The sequence below is a fragment of the Struthio camelus genome, chromosome W (genome assembly GCF_040807025.1).
Source record: "Struthio camelus isolate bStrCam1 chromosome W, bStrCam1.hap1, whole genome shotgun sequence".
Lineage (NCBI taxonomy): Eukaryota > Metazoa > Chordata > Aves > Struthioniformes > Struthionidae > Struthio > Struthio camelus.
The window spans coordinates 66,332,167-66,354,560 of record NC_090981.1 but is presented as its reverse complement, the minus strand read 5'-3'; the positions used below and the strand labels follow the sequence as shown (position 1 = coordinate 66,354,560).

The window sequence follows — 22,394 nt, the reverse complement described above, 5'->3', positions numbered from 1 at the left end:
TTACCACGCAATTGCATCATGGCAAGCTGCAGAATATGATGGGCCGCTTAGCAGGCAGCTTACGCTTGTGCCTACTAATTGATTTGAAAGCCAATTTAGGGATGAAATTAGGAGCCCGTCACCTGCCTCAGGCTCCTGTTTAGTAGCCAGCCTTACTAAATTCTTCTCTTAGGTGCCAGCAAGTAATGCTCTTTCCCTTCTGTGACTTTGTGCAGATTTTGTGCCTGGGCTGGCAGAGTTTCATTAAGCTTTCCCCCAAATCGATCCCCCTTCTAACTAATTTAGATCCAGATTGTGCAAATAAAGGTTCCAGGCCCGTCTCACGGGCCTTCTCACGCGGATATTTGCAAGACTGGGCGCTAACCCTGTCTCTGCTGTGTGCACCGAAGGGAGGCATCCGAGAAAGGCAGTCCCGGGAATACACCTTGTGTGTGCAGCGTGTACAGCTCCGAACCGCGCTGGAATAATAAGCGTTGCGTCCCCTGTGTTTTACGTCTGCTGTCTTGTTTAGTTCAGCGCAAACGTTTTAGAATTGGATTCGCTTAGAGCAGCCATGAGTTAAGAGTCTTGGGCTCCATTTCCCAGGCGGTCACTGACTTTACTGTGCGACCTTAAGCAACTTGTCCTGCCGGCACTTATTATATGGGAAGGGAGCTACTCAGCTGGGTAAGGATGGGGACCCTAGGGGACTTCTGCCGCCGTACAGACCCTGGCACTACCGAGCCCGGTTTGAGTCCCCAGCTCTCCCGCAGACCGCGGTAGGCTTGTGTGAGCTGCACAGCCTCTTGGTGTCTCAGTTTCCCCGTCCTGTGCAGGTTCTGGCAGGCGGAATTAAAATGGGGGAGTCTGTGAAGTACTCTTGGTGCCAGAAATTATTATCGCTAGTGGTAGTGACAACAATAGGAGAAGAACTCCGGACTCTTAATTCCTGCTCCTCATTTTGTAAGAACTGGGATATACTTACCTACCATGGAAATACTTTCCCTTCCTCTGGCAACAGGTGCTGTAAAAGCGCAAAGTATTATTAGCATTATTGCTTCTCACGCCATGCCCTCTTTCGATGCCCACAATCCTTTTTTGTGTTTTGTTTTAGCCTGGCTCGGTTTTACTATTTCACTCCAGTATTTACAGCGGGCTGCAGCGCCTCGGGCACCCCCAGGCTTTTGGGGCTCCCTCTGCCCCCCGCGGGGGGGAGGTTGAGAGGGCAGAGCAGCTGCCGAGGGGTGTCCGAGCCGCTCCGCACCCGCGCAGCACGCCCGGGGTGGGAGTGGAGGAGGGAAGAGCTGGAGCACCCCCGGGTGCTGCCCGCGCATCCCGGCAACCCGAGCCGCCGCTTGCGCAAGGCGGTTAGAGATAAATATATATATATATAAATATATAATTCTTTTTTTTTTTTTTTTTTCCCCGGAGCGACACGGTGTCTAGACGCCCACGTGACGGGGCCGGGGCCGGGCCGGGCCGCGCCGGGGCCGCGCCGCTGCGCACTGCGAGCCGCCGCGGGGGGAGCGGGAGGCGGGCGGCGGGCGCGGCCGAGCGCGCAGGCACCGCCGCTGCCGGCTCCGCGCCGCCGCCGCCGCCGCCTCCGCCTCCACCGCCGCGCCCGGCTCCGCGCCGCCGGGGCTCCCCGCAGCCAGGGAAGACGGAGGCGCTGGTGCGGGGGGGGCGCCTGTTTGCATCGAGCGGAGGGAAGAAAAAAAAAAAAAGGAAGAAGAAAAAAAAGAAAAAAGAAGAAGGAGGAGGAGGAGGAGGGGAAGGAAGGAAGGAAGGAGGAGAGAGGAGGAAAAAAAAAAAAAAAAGCCCAGACGCCCCGGCAGCACGGAGAGGGTCGCCGGCGGGTGCCCCCGCGCCCATGTAAGCACCGGCGCGGAGCTGCGGCCGGGAGAGGAGGCGGCGGCCCCGGGAGAGGGGTGACAGCGGCCCCGCCGTGCCCGCGCCCCGGCGCGGAGCGGCGCGGAGCGGCGCGGGGGGCGGGCAGCGCCGCGGCGCCCGGCTCTCCCCCGCAGGGAGCACGCTGCTCGGGAAGGAGGGACACGGCCTCACTGGGGAAATTTTTTTTTTTTCTTTCTTTCTTTTCGTAGCAGCCGGATCAAGATTTGGCGTGCGCGCGCGCGCGCGCGGGTGTGTGTGCGCGTGGATTAAAATCTTCGGGAAGAAGGAGGAAAACACCCAAACCCCACATCAGGACGACCTGCGCTTTAAAAAGGGATACAACACTCTGGATGCGCTTGTTCTTCTCTTTTGCGACAGATGCTTAAATTGCTTCCAGCGTCCACATCTTAGGGTTGGTGTTTTTTTGTTTTTTTGATATACATCGTTTTGGCTTTTTTTTGGTTTTTTTGGGTTTTTTTTTTTTTTTAATAATTCTACCCCGCGCCGCCTCAGCCCCGCTGCCCCCCTGCGCCCCCCCTCCCGGAGCCCGGCGGGTTGATGGGAGCTGCGGCCCCGCCGAGGCCGAGGGTCTCTGGCGGCCGCCGGGCCCGCGGGCTGTAGCCGCGCTGCGCGGCCGCGCAGGGGCAGCTCAGCCCGCTTCCCCCAGCGCGATGTGCGGCAGACCCGCGCTGTAGAGGCTTTTTAAAAGAAAAAAAAAAACAATTTTTTTTTTTTAGCGCGGAGCATCGGCTCCCCATCTCAACTAATTTTTTTTTTAATTATTTTTTTTTTATTTTTCCTTCCCCTCCCCCCAACCTCCCCCCCTCCCTTCCTTCCCCCCCCCCCCGCAGCGGGCAGAGGCGCGGGCCGGCGCGGCCGCCCCCCGCCCCCCGCAGCAGGCGGCGGGCCCCCCGCAGCCCCCCAGCGCGGAGACTGGCGCATGCCACAGCCCGCCTCGGCCCCGCCGCCTGCCGCTGCCCCCCGCCGCCGCCGCGCCTCGGCTCCCGGCTCCTTCATGAGTGGCGGACGGCATGCCCGTTTTGTAGCCGGGGGCCCTTCCTCTCGTCCCGCATGTTCAGGACCAAACGGTCGGTGCTCGTCCGGCGGCTCTGGCGGAGCCGCGCTCCCGGCGGCGAGGAGGAGGCGGGCGAGCCCGGCGGCGGCGCGGCGGCGGCCGAGGCCCGGGCGCATGTGTGCGGAGCGGGGCGCGGGTGCTGCCCGGGCAAGGCGAGCCGCGGCGGGCGGGCGGCGGCGGCGGCGGCGGCGGGCGCGGAGGCGGAACTGAAGGCGCTGACCCACGCCGTGCTCAAGCGGCTCAAGGAGCGGCAGCTGGAGGGGCTGCTGCGCGCCGTGGAGTCGCGCGGCGGGGCGCGCACGCCCTGCCTGCTGCTGCCCGCCAAGGCGGCCGACGCGCGCCTGGGCGCGCACTGGTACCCGCTGCCGCTGCTGCTCTGCAAGGTGTTCCGCTGGCCCGACCTGCGCCACTGCGCCGAAGTCAAGCGCCTCTGCGGCTGCGAGTCCTATGGCAAGGCGCACCCCGAGCTCGTCTGCTGCAACCCGCACCACCTCAGCCGGCTCTGCGAGCTAGGTACGCGCGCGGAGCGGCGGCGCCGGCGAGGGGAGGGGGGGGGGGCGCCTTTCCCCGCAACTTTTCCCAGCCCGCATGCCAAAAAAAAAAAAAAAAAAGTTGGTGCCGTATTTTATTTATTTTATTTACTTTATTGTATTTATTTCATTTATTTATTTTATTGTATTTATTTCACTTATTTTATTTATTTTATTGTATTTATTTATTTTGTTGCGTTTGTTGTCTTTATTTCATGTCATTCTGTTATCTGATGCCGTTTTGTTTATCCCGTTGTCGTTTTCTTTATTTGAGACCACTTTCATTTCATTTCACGTCATTTTCTTATTTTATGTGATTTTATTTTTCCGGGGCCGGGGGAGAGCGGGGGGGGGGGGGAGGAGGGAGGGAGGGGGAGAGGGAGGGCGGCGCGGGGCCGGGGGGATTAGGGGCCGCCTGGCGCGGGCGGGCGGCCCCGGCGCGGCCGCGGCTCCGGCGAGCCAAGGAGGCCCCGCGCAGACAGCCCGAGCGGCAGATAGCAGGGAGACTGGCGCCAGACGGCCCCTTTTGTTTATCTGACAGCTAAATATCAAGGCAATCACCGCCTCGCTGCCCTGCCTCCAACCCCCAGAGCTAAGACAAACAGTTTGGCTAAAAGAATGCCACTGTTATCATAAGTTCCTATCTTTTCTTTTTTTTTTTTTTTTTCCTCCTTCTTTCTCATGGCTCTGCCTTTATTTTCTCTGTACTTTTCTGATTCCAGAGTCTCCCCCTCCACCCTACTCCAGATATCCGATGGATTTTCTCAAACCAACCGGTGAGTAGACCTTTTTAAATTGCAGCCTGCTGTCTTCAGATAAAAAGGGAAAGCAGCCCCCTTTCTCAGGGGAGATGTGGCCTGCCTTTGTTACGCTGGTGCGTTTCGCTTTTGGGCTGCCTGTGCCCCCCCGATACCCCCGGAAGAATTAACGTGTGGTTCGTTTTTAAGAAATCCTCTGCACAAACTCGGATTTTTAGAAACGAGGGCAGGAAACGCTAGGAGGGATTTGCAATGGCAGCCTAGGCCTTGGCCGCTCGCGTGTGCAGCCCGGTCGCTCGAGAAGCCGGGGTGGCTGCGAACAGAAATTGCAAGTCCGGGGATGTGGCTGGTGCTTTCTGGTGACCAGCTTCGGCCGGCGTGGGTTATACTCCGAGGCTGTAAATGCTCGCTCCTCAGCCTGCCTGTGAATTTTAAGGAATTTAGCTTAGGAAACCGGTGCAGCAGAGTCGCTTGGGAAAGTAACTTTTTTAATGGCTAAGGAGCCAAATGAGACTTGACAAACGTGGTTCGGAGAAATCTTGTGTTTTAAGTGAGTCTAATCCTGCCGTGCCAGGTTGGGAAAATTAGGGACGGGGATAGAAAAGCATCCCCCCCCCCCTTTTTTTTTTTTTTTTAAAAAAAACCCAGCTCTGCATGCCTGTTGCTTGTAATTGAGTGTCAGGATGCCAGGGGAGAAGCCCATTTGAGGCTGGCACCAGCTGTTTTGCGGTCGTCTGCATAAACTCTTGGCTGGCAGCGGGCTCGCCCCGTGTTAGATAAATAGGGCTGGCATTGCGGAAAGAGGGAAGAGTTGGCGAAAATCGGAAACGGGGATGAAGGCGGGGAGGGGCAGCGCTCCGCCAAGCCGCCTCCCCCCCCCCCCCCCCCCCCCCCGCTTCACCCCCAGGATTAATGGATCGCGAGGATGGGTTGTAGCTCCAGGATGGATTGTAGCTCGGTTGTGTCTGCCAGTCGAAAGGGAGTCAAAAATAGGACTGTTTTTGAAAGCTATTGGGTCCTGCTTTGCCAAAAGAGCAGTTTCCCTAAAATTACTGGTGTTGAGTTTCCCGGGACCGGCTGCCTCCGGAGCCCGGGCAGGTCCCGAGGGACCGCTTTGGTGGAGTTTGTCTTCTCGTTTTGAGGTTGCCCTGGAAAAAAAAAAGAACGAAAGGAAGACAAAAAGTGAGGCCGCTTTAGATACCTGGGGTGCGGGGTCCCGTCCTGCTGGGTACTGGCCTGCCGAGGATGTGGTGGTACTTGACACCTTGCAGAAAGCAAGGCCGGCCTCCCTAGCGCTCTCGTTTTTACCCCGCTGTAAACTCTCGGTGACTCGAAGAGGTTTCGTGATGCTGCGTGGAAACCCGGCAAAGCTGTTTTGCAAACGCTTGGGTTGCAAAGCATGAAATATTTTGAAAAAACACGAGATAAAGGGTCATTAATTAGCGAGGGGATATCGGTGTTATGTTCAACATCCCTGGCGAGCGTTGCTTGCGCTCGCGGGCTGTTTGGGTTGAGAAAGGTTGTTCCGTAACATGGGCTGAGGGTCGCGAAGAGGTTTGTTTTGGGGGCAAGACTCATCGCTTCGGCTGTTTCCCCGCTGGGCAAGGGAGCGCTCCCAGAAAATCTTCAGAGGCTGAGATTTCTTCCTTTCTTTCCTTTGCTTTTACCTAATGACGCTGGCCAATCCGCAAAGGGTTTCGGGGGGTCCATGCCCGCGGGAAGCTCAAGGAAAGGAGGGTAAATGATTGCCTTTGGTTTCCTGTAAAGATGGTAGGATAAATCTGTTAGCGGGGTTTAAAACATCCAATCTGCCTTTGCCAGGACCTCCTTTTCAGTTAGTCGAGTGATATATTTATTCATTAACAAGTGTTGACATAAGGTAGCAAAATGTGTGTAAACAGAAAAGCCGCAGAGCATGAATGTGCCATTTCGAAAGGAAAAGTTACTTGTATCAGCCAATAGGAAGTGATTAATGCTGCCAATCGGAAACGCAGAAACAACTGGGTTACTCACCAAAAAGTTCCCCTTTTTTTTTTTTTCCCCCTTTTTGAAAGAAAAACCCGTTTGGTGGCTGAGCACTGAATAACAGGGCGCGCGGAGCAGTGACAGACGCGAGAGGAGCCTGTAAGTCTGTCGCTGCAGGTGGCTTTTGCAGCCCCTGATTTTTGCGTGCATGCGCATTTCCTCCTTAATCAGGGCTATTGTGGAGGGAAGGGGAGCAAATTTAATGCCTGGGTATCACGGCCGTCGCTTGCAGCAGGCAGAGCCGTGCTAGGGTCTCCGGTTCCCACATTTCCAAGCTTTAGGATGAATATTGCTTGCCTTGGGCTGGTTAATTGACAGAGGAGCAGTAACTTATGGTGGGAAAGCGTGAAGCCTGTTTCATGGGCGATTAAAAGGAGCCATCGCGGGCTGCAAGCACGCTTCTGGGACGCTGGTTAGGAACGGTCCCTCCATTTATAGTTGGGCAACTTGGAAAAACTCCCATCTGCAAAGGTAGCAGGGAACGGTGCATCTAACGGGAAACTTGACACAGCGCTTTTCCATGAAGCATGATAGTGGTAATAAAAATATTTAGGCGCCTAGTGCTAAGTCTTGTAAGTGCTTCGTATAGACAGATAGGCGGGCATGGCCGCGCGTGCCCAGGCTCCAGCAGCGGTTGCCAGTGTGTTAGGTGGGGATTACCACAAACGCTTTTTTGGAGGTGGTGGAGGTTCAGACAGGTTATGTCAGTTGCTTAAGGAAAGCCGGGACAGACAGGGAGCCAGAGGGTCTGCCACAGTCACCTGAATGCCGTGTACGTTTGTGCGTTGATGGATTTGATGTTTGTACGCTTTCCGGAGAGCAGAAAGATCTGCCCTTGGAGAGCCACGTTACCTGTGGGAAGGCTGTAGGTCTGGGCCAGCTTGCTCAGATGTGTTCTTCAAGGAGAAGTTGTACGCAGTGACTTTCACTGTTTCTTATCCGGGGCATTTCCAGGGATCAGCGGCAGTAACGTGCAAGGGACCGGTCCCCCCTCTGCAAGCCTGTGGGGCTGATCCGCGCTGCTGAGCCCAATGGGGGGTGAAGCTGAGCTCCTGGAAGGGTGTCCATGGGCTCAGCAAGCCTGACATCTTTGCAGGGGCTACCACGTGTGGCTGTGTTGGAAGCAAGGAGGACAGCGATGCCCTCAGATGCCAGTATTAAAGCAGATATTTTGTCCAGCTGGTACAGAGCCCGGAAGCGGCTGCACCCATGGTGCACCCGCAGCCTCTGCTAGGGCCCCTTGTCCTATGTGTTCTTGCCCCAGCCCAGCTCTAGCCTGTGCTGCCGAGCTGGTGGTGGCTCTGTCTGGACACTGCTCCAGAAAGCATCTTCAGTGTTGCTGACCAGAGGGGATGCCTCCAGTGAAAGAGGAGGTTTCGTGTGTCACACTGGGGTGACCCCAGTGGGGCGACGTGCCCAAGCCTGTGGTGCACATGCTGTCCTGGGTGGCTGATCGAGGTGGTGCCTGAATATCAGAGTGCAGGAAGCCTACAGAGAGTTAGCTGCAGAGTCACGTGCCCTCACATGGTGTTGATTTTCATGGGAGTTGAAGGTTTGGCAGCTTCCAGGAAATATTCGGCACCTTGCAAGATTGGGCCAGTAGCCACCGGGAATAAGTGTATGTCTCCACGGTGGTTTTATATTGTGGTAGGAGAATTTTGGGAAGAGATTAGCATGCCGTAGACTTGCGTGAACCTTTGAGACTGTGACCTCCCCAGTGCCAAACACAAAGTGAGCCAGAGTACCCTATATCAGTGAGAGCACTTGGCTAATCTGTGGGTGATATCAATTGTGCAAGGATAAAACTAGCCACATTTAGTGGCTAGTGCTGTGCGCTCGGGAGGTCCATGCTTTTCTGCCTATTCCGTACATGATCGTCACCCTTGTTCCAGGGTGAAGGCTATGTCAGCGCTGCGTCCTGTAAGGAGACTTCTGGTACTCTACTTTAGAGTGATTTTTGTGATGAATTGATGAAGGGAACTGGCTGTTGGATAACGGGACATGGGAAGGGAGCTGGTAGCAGTCAAGAGAAGTCAATGATAATGAAGTACATTGGTTCTTCATTGACTGTCAGTGCAGATCAGGGAGCGGCCCAGGTGTTTCGGGAGCCTCTAAATCCATCCTTGATTTTAGCCTCAGTGGAAAATCTCCAAACAGCACTTGTCTTTGGAGTTTGACTGGAGCAGGATTGCTGTAAGCCTCATCGTTAGGGTTACGTATTTTAAGTCCAAAGCGGACATACTGATAGGATTCACTCCTGCCATCCTGTGAATTAGATCCTAGTCTTCTGTAAGAGTGTTCAGAGTGCTAAGAGAGGACCTGATTATATATGACCTCCAGAGTAAGACGACATGGAAAGGGCAAATCATGTCCTTTATCCCCTGGGGATCGCAGGGACTCGTAGGGGAGCTCGCCATGTCTGATGGGGGCAGATTGGAGCCCAGCATGGGGCACCGTGTGTAGGACAGTCCAGCCTGTGTTTAGACAGCATCTCTACCCAAAGCGGTTGGAGTCACCTCAGGAGAAGGGTATAGGGGAATTACCTGGATTAAAAAGTGGAAAGGGTTAAAAAAAGCAAAAGCATATTTCTCTGGAACCCAGAAAACACTACCAGGCATTTAGCGAGTGTGTAATATACAGTATTTCACAAGAAAGTCCATTTCCTGTCTCCCCCATTGTTTTCAGTTTGATTAAGTATATCCTGTTAAACTGTATATTCCTGTTAGGGGTTATACTTCACTCTGATAAAATGAGGTTATACACACGCGCATTTTTTTTTTCACTGGGATTTCAGGGATGAATTCTGGAAAGATGACTTATCAGGCCTCTGCCCTCTGAGTGGTGGCCCTTGCTTTGAGATACAACATTGAGCAAAATGATGTCAGTAGGGAGCCCAAAACTGATCAAACCAAAACTCACCAACGGTCTGGCGAGGCCCTGAAGGTTGCGTGAACTTTATGGATCTCTTTCTGTGACTTCAGCTCCGCTCAGTTGTGGTGTTTCCTTGAGCTTGTGTCTTCTGGGGTAGTGACCAAAACCATCCGATCTTACCTTTTCTTATACCTTCAGTAGTGTGTGGAGGAGTAGGTGTTGTACTGGCCAGGCCTCATAGGTGCACGCTGTGCTCGCAGGAGGTGATCGGTGGCGTATGAGATCCACGGGGAACCAGCGGTGACAAAATTGATGAGGGGAGCGCTCTTAACATTAGACCTTCTGCAGCAAAAAGAAGAGTAATTAAGCCGTTTCCCTTTCGGTTTGCACTTGGGTGAGCGCAAGTGTTGACTAAATCCAACATAGAAAGCAACAATTTAGGCATTTGGGGAGCTCAGTCAGTTAAATCGTAAAGACGACGGGCTGGATTTCATTAGCTGGTGACTTGGACAGAAAGATGGCAACCCGTCTGTAATTTTTGCCAGTCTATAATCATCATTGGCTGGTGATTAAGTGCAGCGCGGAGCCTTGGTGGAGGCGATGAGTTAGGGTGGACGCATCTTGATGAACTACCGTGTCTGTGCAGACAATTAGTAATAGCTTCCTGTTCAACGCTTTGGAATGTGTGTGCTGCTCTTGGCGTTGTTTATGGCGTGCTACGAAACAAATATATACTTATTTCTTGTTCTTTCCCTCTGCCACAGCAGATTGTCCAGACTCTGTGCCTTCCTCCACTGAAACAGGGGGAACTAATTGTCTAGCCCCTGGGGGGCTTTCAGGTAAGACCTCTCTTGTTGACCTTACCGTCGGGTGCGTTTCTCGGGCCGGCCCCTCTCCGCCTGTGTCCCTGCCATTCCCATTGACCGGGGCGGGGGGGGGCCCAAATGAAACAAAAAGCCATGCTGGGGAGTATCAAGGATGCGAGTCGTTGAGAAAGGCATGCTCAAAGGGAGAGTTGGGTTTCTTTTCGGTAGCAGCTGAGTACCTCTCTTGGAGGAGATGTGTTGACAATCCCGGGCTAAGCTCTGCGTCCTCCCAAGTCCATATTTCCCTTGGATTCCAGCCTTACGCTCCATCAGTTTTTGGAGCGAGGCCGAAAGAGGTGTGCTGGGGAAGGCTAAATGATGCTGGCAATTTATTCGCTAGAAGGTAGAGACCATTGGAGCAGGTACGGTTGTACCCTCGCGGGAGGATTGAGTGTCTTTGCCTGGTCGGCGGAGGTGGAACTGCCGCCGTGTTTCTGGGACTGCCAGCGCAGTATCTGGACGCTCGTCGTGGGTTGTGTTTTTTCGGAAGGGTAACTTGCGTCTGACATCTTGGGGGCACACGTTGTGAGGTTTACCCACTCCCAGTTGTTGTGTTGCGCTCTGATTTGTGACAAGCGTTACCGGCAGGCCGGCAGTGCTAGGTGGGCCTGGTACCTGCACCTTGCATCATGTCTTCTCCTTGCCCGTGGGACTCCATGGAGGCGGGAGGAAGGCAATGAATGGGTCCCCGTCCACGGGGCAGCTACAGACCCATTGGTGGGCTGTGCGTTGGGGGAAGCAGCGCATGTACACCCCGCGTTGGTGTGCGTGCACCCCACGTTGATGAACGAGCACCCTGCGTAGGCATCTGCTCCATCGGTCCCATCGGTGAGGCTGGTGGTGCCCAGGGAGAAAACGTGACCGCAGCTTGGGAGCAAGTGTTGCGTTTCCCTCGTTTTCCCGTTTGTCGCCCCAGCCTGCAGGTGACATTACGGGTTTTTGGAGGGGGCTTTCCCCACCGCTCTGCGGGCTTCAACGGGAGCAGCAGATTTGGCTTTTCCAAGATGTCCCATCCCTGGCACCTCTGAGGGCAGCTCTCCTCTCCCCGGCTCCGCGGAGCTGGGCTCTGGGCGTCGTTCCCGCGCCGGAAACGTTTATGTGTGATGGCTTAAATGTTTGCAACCACGTTACCTGCACGCGCGAAGGCGCTTCCCTGCCGCGAGGCGTCTCGCTGATTTACGGCTCGCGGAGCGTCCCGCGCCTGGGATTTCGGAACTAGGTCTGTGCGCCCGCCTGCGCCCTCCGCTCTCTCTCCAGGAATTGCGCTCGGCGGGGCTGTCTTTAAGTGAGCCTCGTTTGTTTTTCTTGCAGTGTAATATATACCCTGGCTGTTATTCGAGAGGGGAGCATATTGTTTGCTCAAAGGCCCTAATGAGAATTAATCAAACAGAGGGGGAAAGGGAACAGAGTGACTTGTTGCTGGGTTGTTTTTTTTTTTTTTAAAAAAGTGTGTTTTGGGAGGGTGTTGGGTTTTTCTTTGCTTTGGTGCCTATAGCTTCAGGGAAGCGGGAGGAAGAAAGGGATAGAGCAAAACAACACAATAAGGATGTTGTTAGTTTGTTTTGTTTTGTTTTTTTTCCCCCCTCCTCTCCCTTTTTGCTCCCTTTTCGGAGGGGAGGAGAGAGCCGAGATCTGCAGGATACCGCATTGAAATAAGCGGAGGAAGTACTAGCTTTGAAAAAGGGGGCTTTCTGCAAGGTCCGGGCTATCGATAACATCTCGTCTGTCTGGGCTGCTCCTGGAGGGGAGGCGCGACGGGGCGGGCGGCAGGAAATCACAGCGCTCGCCTGGGAACGCCGTCCGTCCTCGGGGCCTCGGCAGGGTCGCCTAATCTCCCGGCACATCAAAAATGGGCCGGGGTGCTCCACGGCGGCAGGGGGGGCGGGGGGGGAAAGGTTGCATTAATAAAGCCTCCTCCCCAGCCCCCAGAAGAAAGCATGTTTCCCCTCTTCGACTGCAATTTTTTAATTTAATTTTTATTTTTTGGGGGGGAGGGGGCCTCGGTTATCAAAGTTCCCCCTCCCCACCAAAAAAAAAAAAAAAAAGAAAAAGGCCTGGAAACGGAGCCTTTTACGATCATTAACCGCTCTTTTTTTTCCTCCGCAAATGTAATTGTAGCCATTTAGTTTAATGAGGAGCTGATAGGAGAGTTGACTCATGGAGGGATACGGTTAGCTACCCAGGCCATGAAACAAAGCCGAATGCCTCCACATGAAAGAGCATTTGTTTTGAATTTGCTCTGATTTACTGGCATCTCCGCTCCACGCACAGAAGTGCAGCTCTGAAAATTCCCGACTGGAGAGACCCAGGCAAGAAAGGAAAATAAACGCAGTTTGCAGCAATTCTCCAAAGCTAGCCTTTTCTCTCTCTCTCTCTCTCTCTCTCTCTCTCTCTCTCTTTTTTTTTTTTTGGATATTTTAGTTAGAGGAAGAGTGTGTTTGAACAGGGCTTTAAGGAGACATTGTCAGGGTGCGTTGGGAGTATGTCGCTTCTCTCTGCGGGGAAAAGCTCCCTCTTCGATAGCTAAGTGGGGATCACGGGCGCCTTGCGGAAAAGTGCCTCCTCCTGTCTCCGTCTCCCGCTGGAGGCCAGCGGTAGACCCAGTCTTCGTGCCTTGGCCTTGCGACTTTCTCGCGAAAGGGCGGCTTTAGGAAAAGGGAAGGAAACCCGATTTGGGTAGATCTGGAAGCGGATTAGGTGGTTTGGCTGATGAGCACGTGGTGGGGGTTGAGTGGCCCTGCCGTGGGCGCCAAAAGCCTTCTGCAAGCCCACCTGGCCTGAGGAGGTTGCTTTGGCCACCAGCGAAGGGCAGCTGATGCCAACTTGGTAGTAGCCTTCAGCTGGACTTGGCACGGCTGTTTCAGGGCCGAGGAAGGGAGGTCCTGTCCCCTTCTCCAAGCCAAAAGGGTAGGATTTAGCAAGGCAGATCGCTATCGGCGCAAGAGAGAATTTGGGAAGCGGGCCAGGTTGGGGTTAACGTCTCTTCTGGCTGGAAAGCTTGCATGGGGGTTTTGGAAAGCTGATGACATTGTACGGCGAGCGGTTAAAAAGGGATCGCAGTCCTGGGTGAGGATGCGTTCTTGGAAGAGGAGGCTCAGGTCGGGCCATCAGCTGGGTTTCTCCTTCCTGGAGGCTGAAGGCAGCTTCTCGGACGGGATCGCCGCGCCGGGAGGGCGAGCTTGGGCGAGCGTTTCCCCTTGGCCGTAACCCGTCGGAGCCTCCCTTCCCCGCGTGCTCTGTTTGCTGTTTGCCTTCGTGGCCCAGCCTGCCCCGCGGAGAGCCAGCGTAATGAATGGGGCTCAGTTCAGGGCGGGAGGAAGGTCGGCAGCCTGCAGCCCGCGCCGTGATGCTTTTGGCAAGGGAAGAGAAAAAAAAAAAAAAGACAGAAAAGCAAATGGATGCAAAAACGTAATCCTACGGGGTTGGGGGGGGGTGGTCCCTCGCGAAGGGACGGGTTCCTCCCGAAACGCTCGAGGTGACCTGTCGTTCGGTGGGGCTCTCCTTGCACGTGGTACGGGGCGCCGGGAGGGTGGGCACCCCGACGGCGCGGCCCTGTTGAACCCCTGGGACCGAGTTAGCTTCATTTAAAAACGGGGAAGGGAGGTGGGGGTGGGGGGGAAAGGGTGGGGGTGAGGTTTGTTCCAGAGGTCAAAATCCGAGCAGAGCAACCCCGCGGAGCCTGCGCGCGGCTTGGCCGAATTTTAAGGCAATATCAGTTAATCCTTTGCTCCCTGCTGATGCTCTCGCTTCGGCTCGTGACATCGCCGCCGTCTCCTGGTCGTCCCATCCTCCGGCTCATGCGCCCCGCGCCGGGGCTCGCTTTGGGTTTCGAGCCTCTGTTCACTTACTTCTTGACTTTTGGGCTGCGGTGGCTTTGCGGGCGACTCCGGCGTCCCCTGCGCGTGGACCCTCCCGCCGTGCTCAGGTAGCCCCCGTCCAGCTCCTTCGTGCCGTGGGCGCCGTGAGACGAACAGAGCCGTAACATCCCGGCGGAGATAAAAAAGAAAATAATTCCCCCGTGGAGAGGAGACGGGGGGTGGTTTTCCCTCTGTTTTGAGCTGACTCGCTGCCAGCAGACGCGTGCGGTTGTGGCTCTTCTCGCGAAGGAGCGACGTTGGGCTCGCGTAGACCAGGGGGGTGGCCAACGCGGTGCTGGGCGGCAGCCGAATTCCCGCAGTGGGACCCGACCAAAGGTGCTGGAGGGAAGGTGACTCTCCATGGCCGTGGATGGTGACGTTGGGTCTCCGAGGGTCCCGGAGCCGGCCATTGGGTGGGGAAAGCGGGACGAGGAGGCTCCTCCGACCTCGGCGGGCGCCGGCCGGCCGGCCAGGTTGGCTTCGCCTGGACGGCCGGAGCCCGGCGGGCGGTTGACTGACATGTCATTACGAAGTGGCGGGCAGGCCTGGAATGTTTCACTATGTCTTTGATCCCCGCTGGTATCCCCGCGAGGCCGGGCAGGAGCACCTTCGCTCAAATCTGGAGCTATTCCCGAGAGAAGCGGAGTTTCGGCTGGTCCCCGTTGCGCGTGTCCCCCCCCCCCGCTGCCCCAACCCGGCCCCGGCGCGTGCGGCATCCCGAGCGGCTCCTTCTGCCGGCGCTTTCCCCTTCTTCCCCCCCTCTCCCACCTCCCTCCAGCCCAGAGTTTATAACCTCCTGTGAAACGCCTTTATTTACAAATTGGCATCCGATTATAATCTGAAACGGAGACATCTTCCTGCGGAGCTCGCATTGTATATTTGTCTCGGGGATAAACAATTGCTTGGGAATTTCTTTTTATTTATTTATTTATTTATTTTTTAATCTCCCGCCCCAACCCCGCAGCATCATTTCTTCTCGCTTTATTTTTTACGTCCTTCCAAAAAACTTGATTCGTTTATTTGTAAACGCCCCGTCCCCTTGCACCCTTTCTTTCCCGATCCGTGTCCCCCCCCCCCCCCGGCGAACCTCCACCACCGGGACGAACTTCCCGTGCCTTTCCAGCAGCTTCCCCGCAACGCCGGGCGCGTTGCAGCCTCCGGAGGCCGAGGTTATCGGGGGTTAACGCCGAGATGACAGCATCGCAGTCTCTGGAGCAAACCCGGCCGCCTGCCAGACTAGGAGCCTCGCGGCTCGCCTCGCGCATCATCTGACCGTGGCAGCCGGCGGCCCGGCCAGCGGAGGGGAGCGCGCCCGCGGCTTGGCACCCGCCCCGGCGCCCTGGCCGCGTCGCCCGCCTCCTTCCCCGGCCCGGCGGCGATTTTAAGGGGGAACTTTCGGGCTTTTTTTTCCCCCCCCCCCGCCCCCTCTCCCAGCCGTCGGTCCTCTACGGCTCCGCGTGAACCGTTTGCATCCGGGGCGGCGGGATTTTTCCCGGCCAACGGGACCTCGAGAGCGGTTGACAGTAAGATGCCGAAGCGATGCAACTTTTTAGCGGTGGCCGCGGAGGTGGTTCCCTCTCGCCGGCCGCCCGCCGGAAAGCGGAGCTGTTTTCCGCAAAAAGAGGAGAACACGCGCTGCTGTTGCCTGTCAGGGCCGTTTCCGATACGTGCGCTGTCCCTGCACAGTTACCGTATGGATTTTTGTTGCCGCTGGCTTTCCGCACCGCTCTTTTTTTTTTAATTTTTTTTTTTCCCCTCCAGCAACCTGACAGGTTGGGTTTTTTTTTTTGTTTTTTTTTTTTTTTTAAGGAAGGGACGCGAGCAAAAAGCAAAACGCTGCAGTCAGTTAGGTGCCAGGGAGTATGTGTGCCCGGGCGTTCGCCGGGGACCGATTCAAAGCGGTATCTGCTTGCAAAATAAGATGTCCCAATGAGCAGTGGAAACCTGACCGTTGGGGACATTTAAAACGAGACAGGACAAAAACACTCGTAAGGGAGCAGTCCTGAGTTGGCAGGGACGGGGGGGTCCGAGTCTTTTCCATCTACGATGTCTGCGATCGGGTATCGGTTACACTAGAGGAACAAGTAATATGAACCCCGCGCGTTGATCGGCGGCGGGGACGCGACGCGGGGTTGTTTCTAAACGCGGAGGCTGAGGGTGCAGCCAGAGGGGCGCCTTACACGTGCCCCAAGGTATGGGGAGACGGGTGCCCACCGCCTCGGCGCCCAGGAGTGGGACGATGCCTCGTCCCTGCTCTCCTGGGAGCTGGAGGGACTTGCTCCTTTTGGGGAGGGTCTCCAGAACCTGCCGGTTGTCCCGCCGTTGCCCCAAAGAGCCGCGGGGTGGGTGGCATTGGGGTGGAAACGCGGGATTTGGCTCCTCCTGCCGAGCGAGGTGCCGGCGAGATGCACCCGCCAGGCGCGTCGCCGTGCCGCCAGCCGCCGGGCTGGAGCACCCCAAGGCCAAACCCAGCTGCCTGGAGGGAACATCTCCCTGGGGCAGAACCGTCCTCCTGGAGACCCTTCGGCGGCGCCACAGGTCGCCGCGGGGCTCCGTGCAGGACGGTGGGACGCCGGCCGGTGCCGTCTCGCGGTGACCTCGGCCCCGCGCGGGCGATACTGTAAGAGGCCAGGCGGAGGTCACTGCCCGCCCCGCCATCTTCCCGCGGCCGGAGTGAATGACCCGCGCGGCCGCCTGGCCGCCTGCCCACTGTCACAAAGGAGCTTCCTTTCCAGTTTATTTTCAGCGCCGGGATATTATTAACGCCGGGCGGCGGGCGAGGGAAAAGGCGAGTCCGCCTTTCGCCCCTCACTTTTTGCCTAAATTTCTCGTGTTTTCGGCCGCCCGCGCCGGGGGCCGGGCTTGCGTCACGGCTGCTCTTGAGGAACGGGGCGGCGAGGATGCGGCCCCCGTCCTGCGCGGCGCTGAGGTCACCGGGAATGGAGGGTGCCGAGCGTCCCGTCCCGCAGGATTTCCGGGCTCTGGCTTTCGATTAGCTTGCTTTTTTTTTTTTTTTTTTTTTACAGAAAAGCAGGGTCTTGGGTGTATTCTCCCAACGTTGCTGCCTGTTGAGCTGGAGGGGACGGCGGGGGTGACCTCACTGCCAGCAGCCAGGCTCTCTCTCGCTCCCTCTCCCTCTCTCTCTGCATGCATGTGGGGTTTTTTTTTCGTGTATATGTGTTTTTTTTCTTTTTTTGCAAGAAAAAAAAACCCCACTTTGCTGGGAGAGCATTGCAGGGATTTTCCATCCTGGTCCAGGGAAGGGTGGGGGTTCGCCCTCGCTCGCCTCCTAACGTGCCAGGCGCCGGGGGGGGGGGGTACCCACGCTGGGCTCGCCTGTGCCCGGGCTGCTCCTGGCCGTTCCCGCGGCTCCGGCCGGGACACCCCCCCCCCCCGGCTCCCTCGTGGGCGACGTCGGGGCAGGGAGGTGCAAATTCACACACCGCCAGCCCCCCCCGCCCCAGGTTATCCCGTCCGTGAGACCTGCCCCACGGTCCGAGAAGCGGCCCCCCCGGGGGGGGCATGACGCGGTGTTTGTTAACAGAGAGCCCTTCTCCCCTATATATATATATATATTTTTTTTTTTTCTTTTGGGTAGCAATTTAAATATGTGATGATAACTTTCACCCTGTTAATGAGCAGGAAACATTGGGACAAGACAGGAAATTACATCAGTCTTTTATGAGGAAAGAGCCAAGGGGAAAAAAAAAAAAAAGAAAGAAATACAAGAAAACATAGTTACTGGCGAAAGGGAAGAAAGTGATGGGGGAGGAGGAGGAAGAAAAGACAAGGAGAGCTTCCCCCCCCCATCAGAAAGTTCTCATGGGGCCTGGTTTTCAGAGGGAGGCTGTTGGAGCACTTTATTTTATTTTTATTATGTTGAAAAATATTTTAATAGCAGGGTCACCTTTGCTTGAACGTTACACTCGGCCTCGCTTCTCACTTTACTGAAGAATCTTTTCATGACTTTTCGCAGCTTCCTTCCCCAAACTGTGAGGCCTAGGAAGCTCTTGGCTCACAGACTAATTTTGGTTTGGCTGCTCAGCCCTCAAAATTGGTCCCCACCCAGTGTCATTATCTTGGTTTTAACTTGCAAAAAAAAAAAAAAAAAAAAAAAGGCAGCTCTGTAGGAGCTGGCTCAGCCCTTCTCTACCCTTTTAACCTCGCTGCGCAAAAAGCGCTGCAGCTCCAGCTCTCCGGTCCCCATCCCCTCGGCTCCCGCCAGTCCGTGTCCCCTCGGCTTTGTGTTTTCCAATAACCCTGAACCGCTGCGGTCTGCTCGCAGCAGCTCCTTGGAAGCCCTTGCTGCGATCCGCCCCGTATGCAAACTCGGGTGGGAAGGGGGCCGCCTTCCCCAGCTGCCTCGGTGGGTCTGATCCCAGACCCTGCCTCCGGGAGGACCTCTGCACTCCCGGATCACCTACCGCTACGGATTTGATCCGGATGAGGTGTGGGTGCGTGGTGGTGATCCACCAAGTCAACGGAGTTGGGCCTGGCTTCATGCTGCTTTGGTCGGCTGTGGGAGGACAAGCAACGCTTGGCCTGGCGTAACGTTAGCGTTACCGACAGGTATCGCTGATCCCGCCGGTACAAAGTTAGTCCGATGACACTTTTTTTAGCCAAAATGAGTTGGCAGAGTGAGCTCGTGCCAGGTCGGGGCTTTGTTGTCATTGCTCAGCTTTTGGGATCTCTTCCTGGAAGCTCGGCAGCCAAATTTATTGTGTTGTCAAGCCACCACCTCACTTACTGGACCTTTCTCCAAAAGTATCAGTGGGCCACTGTGCGTAACAGGCCACCGAGGCTTGATGTCCTCACTTTGGTCCTCAGGTTCCCCGGGTGCCGTCCACCAGGCCAAGCGAGGGATGGACGTACAGGCAGGACGGTGCTCTCTGAGGCGTATGAGCTCCATCCAGGTGGTGGTGGTGGACGTTCCTCCGTGTCTCCTGTCTAGCTTAACTGAGTTTAGCTAAGCTGCGTTTTGAGCGGGAGAGCAGTGCCTTTGAAGTTGTCTCTCCACGCTGGCCACGGGGCTGCCCCTCTCGAGGTCAGTCTCCCAACTTTGGGGATGTGAGTGGGACTCTGGGACCGTGCTGCTGCTATCCCCCTTGCGCCATGCAGGACCCTGCTGGCTCCATGGGTAACCTTATCGTTACTCCAAAAAAGGCCCTTACGGGAGGCAGCAGAGAACTTACTCCTCCTTTCTTGTTTTCTTGTTTTGTCTTTTTTCCCCCTCTGTAACACAATGAAAGCCTGGGGTTGTAATTGTCAGCGTGGAAAGCGTTCGTGGCAGCTCCGGGAGGGCGACTTGTCCGAACTCAGTGCCCCGGCAGAGCCAATGCCACCTGGAGCGCTTTAGAGAGCGACCTTTGCCGCTTCCCTCCCCCTTTATTCCCCATTTCCCTTCTCTTTTTGACCTGCTGAGCTTCAAAACCCTGCTGCCACCTCCGTTTTCCCCCAGTCGCTCGCTCTTGGCCCGTTGCAAGGCGCGCGTGCACCCGCAGAAGAAATCGTCCCCGTGTCTGTTCCTTCGCCACCCGGCCGCGGGGATGCGCTGGGAGGCAGGAGGTGATTGCGTTCCCGGGAGCCTCTCCGTTTTTTGGGTGAGCTGACGAATTGCTGGCCGACAGCACGCTTGTGTGGATTTTTCCGAGCCTTTTTCTGAATATCTGGGCAGGTGGAAGGGTGAATTTTTAGCATTAAGTGAATAGCTCGGAACTGCCCGGGCTGTTAAGCCTTCGGAGTATTGTTGCAAGTATGTACATATATGTGTACATAATAAGCGAGCATGAGACTATGAATGGCAATTTTCTTTTTGAATAGACTTTGTTTGTAGAGCTGCCAGAGTTGATTAAATAAGAGCTCGCTTTCCGAGGTGAGCATTATACCGGCACTCAAGGGAAGAAAATAGCTCGGCGTGCTACGGTCACGTCATGCTTTGCCGCAGCAGGTTGCCCATCGCCTGGTCGGCCGTCCCTACCCTCTTAAGAAGACATAAGCACCCCGATATTATCCGTCGCCTCATGCTCAGGTGTTCGTTAACTTCTGCAATGACCCGCTTTATGTCTGAGAAGGTGGTGAAAGTTCAAACATCCTTTGCTTTTATAGCCAGGGAAGTTGGCTCCAGACTTTGCGTGATGAAGCTGATGGCTCTAATTTATAGATACTAAAAATTCCAGGGCATTACTGCATAAGGGCGCCGGAGCGCCTTCCGCGCTGGGCAATATAAAGGCTGGGGGTAATATAAAGGCCGGTCTAGTAGACGAAAGGTGGGGAGGGCTTGTTTTTCCGCTCGCGCTTTGATGTGCGCGATGAGGATGGCCGCGCGGGTAGGTGCCGCAGCCCTTGGCAGCGGCGCGAGAACGGCGACGGGCGGCGCGCGGGCTGAGCAGGGAAGCGGCCAAAATGAATCCCGGGCCCTCCGCAGTCCACCTTGCTACCGCGAGGGCTGCGAAAGTCCGCTGCGACGTGGTGGGAGCGCAGCTTGCCCGCCTGAGCCGCTTGCTTTTGGGAGGGTTGAGCTCCTGCCACCCCTTCTTGGAGTAAATAAAGCCCAAAAATTCATACTTGGAGCAGTAAGGCGGGACTCGAGTAACAGAAGTTTTATTTGGAAAACGAGCCGGGAGCCCGAAGTTACATCACTGCGTTTGAACTGATGAATGCGTTTTCTTTGGAAAGCAGGCGGAGACTTTTTAAGCTCATTAGAAGGAACAAACTCATAAATCTTCCCGCAAAGGGAGCCCTGTAGCTTTCTCTGCTCTTTATCACGGCCGGGCAGAGCCGAGCGCGGAAAAATGCATCCCCGCGTGCCGCCGGGGGCCGAGAGCCTCGCGCGCTCGAAGCCGTCCCGCGCCTGGGCGAGGGCACGAAGGTGGGTGGGTTTTTTTTTGGGGGGGGGGGGTTGATGGGGGGCAGGTGGGGGGGGGGGAAGCCGTGGTGGGATCGGGTCGGACCGAGCCGGGGCCGCCGCCGCCTCCTCCTCCATCCCGCTGCCTCCCTCGCGCCAAGCTGGGGACCCCCCCCCGGGGTGCAAGCCGCGTGTCACGAAGGTGCTCAGGTCTCAGCCAAACGGCCCCGTTTTAAGCCGGGTACCGCGGGAGGGAGCCGCGGTGGCGGGGGGGGGGGGGAGGCCGCCGGCGCCGTGCCGTTTTCCCGCGGCGGCGGCGGCAGCTCCCGGCCGGCCCGCGCGCGAGCTCGCTCTGGGCGGCGGGCGTGATTAGATTATGAAGGCAGACAGAAGTAATGATTAACTTTTGCAGTCTGCAGGCTGTCTCCAGTCTGGCGCTGGGTGGTTTTTCCTTCCCCCCCCCCCCCCCCCCCCGCCGCCGCTGCCACCAAGCAGGCCCTGGCCCTGCATCCGAGACAGGGTATTAGGTTGTAAAGAAAGACAGAAGGAATGAAAGGGAGGGGAGGGGGAAAAGGAGGGAGGGGGAAGGAGGAGGAGGAGGGGGGGGACACTTTTTCCATCAGATCCGGGAATGGAATTTATTGGCTGGAATGCAGTAAATGTCCCGAATGCCATCCCAGCTCAACGCTTTTCATAATTGTTACGGAGCGGGGCCCGGGCGGCGGCGGGAATCGGGCCGAAAGTGAAAAGGACTTTTGTTCCGCCTGTGTTTTGCCACGTTTTTTTCGGCCCCCCCCGCGAGAACCGTTTCCCGCCCCTCGAGGAAAAGAGCGCTCGGGCAAGGGTGGACGTCGGTCTTTTTTTTTTTTTTGGGGGGGGGGGGGTTGGTGGTGGAAATGTCTGTTTTCGCTCTTGTAATAACTTTTGGGGGAGAATTATAGGTCAGCGTGCTGCCGGGAGAGGATTTTTTTTTCATTATTGAAATTAGACTAGCAGCCGCGCTCTGCGTGCGTGCGTGTGTGTGTGTGTGCGCGTATGGAATGCATTTAGGAAAAAAGCGTAATACACATCTGGGTATTAGGTATCAGTTTGGAAATCCTAGCCTACTATGCATCAGTTTTTATTAAGGCCTTTACAAGCCTTTTAATGTGCAGCCCACATAGCTACATGTTGTCAGTGGGAAGGATAAAACGTCGAGAGCTGCGGCTCTCCTGGGCGCCGTGTCTCGGCTTTCCCCTGGGGTGTAACCCGGTGCTGGCACCACCCAGGGAAGAGCCTGCAGGGTTGTGACACCGGTTGGGATGGGAGAGAGCTTTTTCATTGCGTTCATTGCATATTTGTTCTTAATTCCAAGTGGTTTCGGGGCTCCATCCCCCGAGATGTAACTCGGTTGCTGTGTTCAGCTCATGGAGCCTGGTGGCCCCTATTGGCTTCAGTGGTGGTGACGAAAGGGTGACCGGCAGGCTGCTATCAGCGGGGTGTGATCCTGGAGCAGAGCGAGGGCTGGGGAACCCCTTTTGGCAGGCTCCGCCGCAGGGCCGACGTGTGCAGTCGTGAGCCGTGAGCTCTTTGTCCGCCGGCTCTCCTGCTCGTGAGCTTTGGTTCAAGTCTAGGTTGGGTGGAGGTGGAGCAGGGGTGTGCCTTGGTGGCCGCCGAAAGCCAACCGCGGAGGTATTTGTTCACCTCCTGCATCCGGCTG

The 22,394-nt window shown here is 56.2% G+C and overlaps 1 protein-coding gene across 2 annotated transcripts in view; it reads left to right on the top strand.

Annotated features, from left to right (window-relative positions):
* The first annotated feature begins 2,789 nt into the window (after positions 1–2,789).
* LOC104138495 (mothers against decapentaplegic homolog 7) overlaps positions 2,790–22,394 on the top strand; it is a 30,614-nt gene continuing 11,009 nt past the window's right edge. Inside the window, exons 1-3 of one of the 2 annotated variants that reach the window (XM_068925641.1) lie at positions 2,790–3,457; positions 4,197–4,250; positions 9,893–9,967. In XM_068925641.1, the coding sequence (XP_068781742.1) occupies positions 2,941–3,457; positions 4,197–4,250; positions 9,893–9,967 (646 nt within the window). In that variant the 5' untranslated portion in view covers positions 2,790–2,940. The remainder of the gene's footprint in view (positions 3,458–4,196; positions 4,251–9,892; positions 9,968–22,394) is intronic. The other variant, XM_068925640.1, reaches the window with a different exon arrangement.